Here is a 5,404-nt window from a genome sequence, read left to right on the forward strand (position 1 = left end):
GCTCAAGTCCTGGCCCCGCCCCCGCCTGCACCCCGGTGCAACCTATCGTCCTCCCCATCATGATTGCAAGCAAGTCAAATACCATCAAACACGCTCCAGAGATGGCGGGGCATCATAGGAACATGCACCCCGAAGCATTTTGCAACACGGGCAGCTCAAAATCAAGTTCCCACACCAAGGAGCGACCTCGGGTCCACAGTGAGATATATCAGTCCAAATGGGACATACCACGTCCCCCATGGCACCATGAGATGCCGCTCGAGTGTACAACTTCGTTGCACGAGCAGGCCAGGAATAGGTACAGGTCAGCCTGCTCCAAGTACGATGAGGACGTCGGTCTCAACGATGCGCATTATACCATTGACACTCTTCGAGGTCTAGGAGGCCCATCTGCGATGTTGCCTCCCTGTTTCTCTGATCAGGTGGTTGCCCACCTCTTCCCGTCGCATTGTGACAAGTACGACGGGACCATGGATCCCGTGATCTGGATTGGTGACTACATACTTGCGGTCCAAGTGGCGAATGGCGATGGCCTCACGTCGTAAAGCACCAGTAACTCATGCTGAAAGGCTCAACCCAGCATTGGTTGCGCAATGTTAAACCTGGCTCGATCGACACCTAGGTCAGCATAACCAAGTTCATGGCAAATTTCGAAGGTGTGTATGTTCTACTTGTGGATGCCAGTGATGTAGCCGACATGAGGTAGAGAAAGAACGAGTTTGTGCGTGATTACTGGACCCATTTCCTCAAAAAGAAAAAGAAATCGCAGAATGCCATGGAGTCATGTTTATTTTTTTTATCTCTCCATTATGCTACGTTTCGTTTCTATATGAAAGGAATTCAGGTTCAGGTTCAATTTCATATGACACATAAAAACTTGATGTGTTGCACTGCTAATACAAAGAAGATACAGCCTAGGGTGTGAAAAAAATCGATTTGAACCCATTGTGATCCTCAATTACTAAAGTTTGACCGAATATATGGTGGTGTAGAAGTATTGAAGTTTGAATAAATTAAATATGTGAGATAGTCTTATGGGTCACTATTTGACTCTTTCATAAAATTGGCCAACCTTCATCTTCATCACCATCCATAATTGCATACACCAGCCATGTAGCCTATCCATATTTCCAATGAGAAAAACATGATTCCATATTTCAACAATGGCAATCAACAATCAGTATCAATAGTCACAGACACGTTGCGACATATACTAAGACTCAATGACAGATGTATACAAGACTTGACACATACAACAACAAACATGCACCACTGGTTCATGAAGGCGCGGAATAATAAATAATCAAAGAACAAAAGGGGCAACATATTAGCCTTTCTCCACCACACACAAAATCTCAACAAAACACACCAAGCCGGGCGGGAAGCTTGCATAAATAGGAGTTCAATATGTGATCTGCTCATATATATATAACGTACTTGATACTTTGGATCAGACCAATGTTTAACGAGGCCTCTCTAGTCTTCATCCGATATATTTTCCACTGGAGATGTTTGGGCAAGCTCACTGTTAGCCTTGCCTTCAAAGTGAGTTTTCCTCAAGTTATACTGATATTGTTGCAGAGCAGACTTGAAAACATGGGTGCAAGCTTGTCTGGTTGCATCATCTTGGCTATCCATATTGAACCTCATCTGTTAAAAATTATGGGAGTCTCATTATCAGCAACCTAGAAAGTATGGGACAGAGCAAGACGATATTACTAGTTTCTATACATAATCATACTTACAGATAAATGGTCGAGAAAAGTGTTGAACTGGGTTTCGTCTTTGTCATTCTTGTACTGAATCCATATTGGAAGGATACGTGCATGACACCTAACGGCAACCGCTGCCTCTGATATTAACTTGGTTGACTCTGTAGAATCACGTGGCCTTTTTAAACCTGCCTCAAATTCACTGGGCACCACGAAGTCACATAGAGAAGCTGGTTTTCAACACAAGAGAAGAGGCGCGCGCGCGCACACACACACACAACAATTAATGGCAGTTCAACATGGCCCGTTAGCAGATAGCAAAATGAGTGCACAAGACAAACTAAGATCCTGCTAAAGATATGTGATAATTTTTCCAATGTTATACCATTACATATCTATCCTCAACGTCCACAAATTGCAGATCCAATAATCTCATACATAGATGCTAACCCACCATAAGATCGCAAGCAACAATTTGCAAAAGCTCTAGACCACTTCATCACACGCACTAGTCCCGCAGGAGGCCACCCAAGATTGACATAAGCTACAAATGAATGTAATGCGTTTAGTAGGTAAAACTCAAAACGGTGCCCGGGCTCATCTGCTCCCTCTCAGTAAAAAATTCAAAAAAAATACTAGAAAAATTCAAAAAATTCCAAATTTTTTTGTGGTGGTAGATAATTTGACGCGTGAGGTGCGCCCCAAAATTCAACTCATTTGGACATCTGAGCAGCTCTCGGCAAAAAAGACAAATCGGGTCAAAACAGTGCGTGAACAGTATACATTTTTACAGACCCTGATTTTGTCTTTTTTGCCGAGAGCTGCTCAGATGCTCAAATGAGTTGAATTTTGGGGCGCACCTCACGCGTCAAATTATCTACCACCACAAAAAAAATTGGAATTTTTTGAATTTTTCTAGTATTTTTTTTTGAATTTTTTTCTAAGCGTGGGTGCAGATGAGCCCGGGTGCAGATTAGCCGCACTCGTTTAGTAGTCCTATTAGGAAAGTGGCGATGTGTATTTCCTACTTTGTGAGATGTAGCACTCATGCTAATAATAAACGCATCCTCTCCAATTTGTGTTTATGCATGGATTGCTTTTTTTTTCTAGTTACAAACTTATGCATGTAGAGTTTTTATTTGAGAAAAGCATGTTTTTGGTCCCCTCAAGTTTACAAAAATTTGACATCCGGCCCCTCATCTTTTTCTGGTTGACATTTAGTCCCCCATGTTTAAAAACCGGAGACATTTGGTCCAAAACTAGAAATGTGGAGAAAAATCACTGACGTGTGCTGCTAATTTTGACAAGCACCTTTCTCTCATATGACAGCGGAATTTTGACAAGCACCTTGTGTGCGTTGGTCAAGCGCACCAGCAATGATGAAGAATTCACGATGCTCCCGCCTGTGCTGCTAATTTTTTTTGCCTTGCGTCCGTTTCATGCCATTGCCGCTGGCGCAGTTGGATGGGTTGTTGGACGACGCTGAATCCACGGCTGACGTGCCGTCCGAGAAGCATGAGCTAACGAAGGCCGTGGATAGGCTCACATCCTTGCTGGTCGAGTTTTTCGGAACATCAACACCACAAACTGGATCGATGGTCGCATGGACGGTGTGCGGCTCGTGCACAGCACAGCCACCCGCAACACCCGCACTGCCTCCTCCTTCTCCCACACCTCAAGTGATGCCAGGTGTTGCCCACAAGTGCATGCCAGGGGGAGCTCGAGCAGGGTGGCTGGGAAGCTGAGAACGACAGCAAACAAGGAGTAGCAGAGGGCTCGCAGGGCTGGAAGAAGAGAGGAGCGAGGACAACGAGCTCACCCTAAGCACATGATCATGCTCGACGAGGCAAGGAAGCACGCTCGGGGACGAGGCGCTGCTTGGGAGAGGATTCCATGGAGCCGAGAAAGGTGGCGGGAATAGCTAGCATGCAGCTATATCCGCAAATTCAAGCAGCGGTGACAGCATCGATGTTGGGGAGGATTGGCGCTATTTCTTGACAAAGCTTACGCAGACATTGTTGCGAATTCAACTAAAACAACGAGGCGACTAAGGACCAAACTAGTCACAATGCCTCAAGTTAGTCAGATGGGTGTCCAACATAGCACCGGCAAATGAACGTCTCAGGAGGTTAGAATGCATCTAACTTGATAACAGTCAGGGCGTGCGCCACGCTTATACCCTGCTAGTAATGTTAAGACTCAAATCATTTTATTACTTAGTAGCAGTATGCAGCAAGATATAGCATTTATGTGAACTGGTAATCCAATCGTGTCAATCTAAGACGCCGAGCTTCGCATAATTCTTGGGGGGTAAGCAGAATGTTTCAAATAAACACTGACAAGGAAAGCAACACGACGTCACCAATTTAAGCATCTCCATTGCTAATTGTACCCCTTGTTTACTAATATAAGATGTTCTGGATACTTCAATATGGTGAACAAACACACTGAAACATGTCTATATACATCCGATTCAGAAAAAGAAAAGTTAGAACATCTTATAATAGTGAACAAAGGGAGTATTACATAATAGATCATCCAGCTAAGTAAAGTTGTTTCACAAACTGAGCCAAAAAAAACTATGTTCACTCCAGAGTACGAGGGAGGTCTCTCAACTGCAGCCTGAAACAAGGTCGAAAAAATGATGCACCGTGCCTGAAAAACAATGGTGCCTAAATGAAGCCTAGTATAAACTTGTTTGATTCCTACCCTGGCCTGGACACCAACCAAACAGCAGCCCCGAAATGACCATGTAAGCAGAAGCCTGAAGCACAAGACATTTCGTAACAACATAGAAGACGATACACTGAGATCGCTCGAGAACAAGAGCATCAAGTAACAACAATGTATGAAGTTGCAGTTATGTGTCTGTATAAGGGATACGAGTCTTACCTTCAGAAATTCACAGGCTTACATCTTGATGTTGAAATACTCGGGATCAAAATGGTGTAGCCTCACATATCCATCCTCGCCACCACTCGAAAAGCTATGGACATTTACATGGAAAAACACGGGGCGTTAATACTGGAATTCGTAAAAATACATGACAAATAAAGAACTGAAGCACACACAGGGAGGTGAAAATCCTATTTCTTGAAAGCATTTGGATAAACATAAATCACAAAAGAAATATAACAGTATCAAAAAAGGAAGGATTTAGTAGCTCTCATAAACTTATTTTACAACAACATATTCAGAATAGCGTATATGACCAAAGTTTATTTGGCCAAAATCACTGAGCTACCTTACCATCTACATGAAAATCAGCACGTACAATAAAACAGAATGTGCAAGAAAGCATAATCAAGCAATTGCAGGTTAGATCTGAAAAAATAAATTCTGGGGACCATATAGCTCTCATATCCAACTTTTCATCAAAACAAGGTCAGCATAGCGTATATTGCCAATGTAATTGGCTATAATCACTGAGCAACATTATTACTAAACATGACAAAAGAGAGCGATTCAACAAGATAGAAAGGTGTGAAGAAAAGGCACCAAAACACAAAGGAGACAACATGTGCTCAAACAGATGGAAATGATAAGTAATGTGTTACAGAAAAGGCACCAAGATAAGAGAGCATTGGTTAAGACTCAAGATTAAAGACACTACAATGGTGAATCGGGATTAATTCATGTAGCTCTCATATACAACTTCTCATCAAAATATGGTCAGCATAGCGTATATTGCC

General features: G+C 42.8%; 1 protein-coding gene and 2 non-coding genes across 5 annotated transcripts in view; all 3 read right to left on the reverse strand.

Moving 5' to 3' along the window:
- Positions 1-4,070: 4,070 nt before the first annotated feature.
- The window catches only part of LOC119366060 (eukaryotic translation initiation factor 3 subunit I-like), a 5,166-nt gene continuing 3,832 nt past the window's right edge, over positions 4,071-5,404 (reverse strand). The window contains exons 7-9 of one of the 3 annotated variants that reach the window (XR_005175903.1): positions 4,605-4,698; positions 4,422-4,476; positions 4,071-4,334 (exon numbers count right to left, since the gene is read on the reverse strand). Coding sequence is in view for 2 of the 3 variants with exons in the window: in XM_037631725.1 (XP_037487622.1) it covers positions 4,623-4,698 (76 nt within the window). In the remaining variant the exon portion in view is untranslated. Of the gene's footprint in view, positions 4,477-4,604; positions 4,699-5,404 lie in introns of all 3 variants that reach the window. The other 2 variants (XM_037631725.1, XM_037631724.1) reach the window with 2 other exon arrangements.
- Positions 4,874-4,954, reverse strand: LOC119266253. Its single transcript, XR_005131966.1, has one exon. It is a non-coding gene; the product is annotated as a small nucleolar RNA U54 (small nucleolar RNA).
- LOC119266254 lies at positions 5,065-5,144 on the reverse strand. Its single transcript, XR_005131967.1, has one exon. It is a non-coding gene; the product is annotated as a small nucleolar RNA U54 (small nucleolar RNA).

This window comes from Triticum dicoccoides, chromosome 2B, assembly GCF_002162155.2.
Source record: "Triticum dicoccoides isolate Atlit2015 ecotype Zavitan chromosome 2B, WEW_v2.0, whole genome shotgun sequence".
Classification (NCBI taxonomy): domain Eukaryota; kingdom Viridiplantae; phylum Streptophyta; class Magnoliopsida; order Poales; family Poaceae; genus Triticum; species Triticum dicoccoides.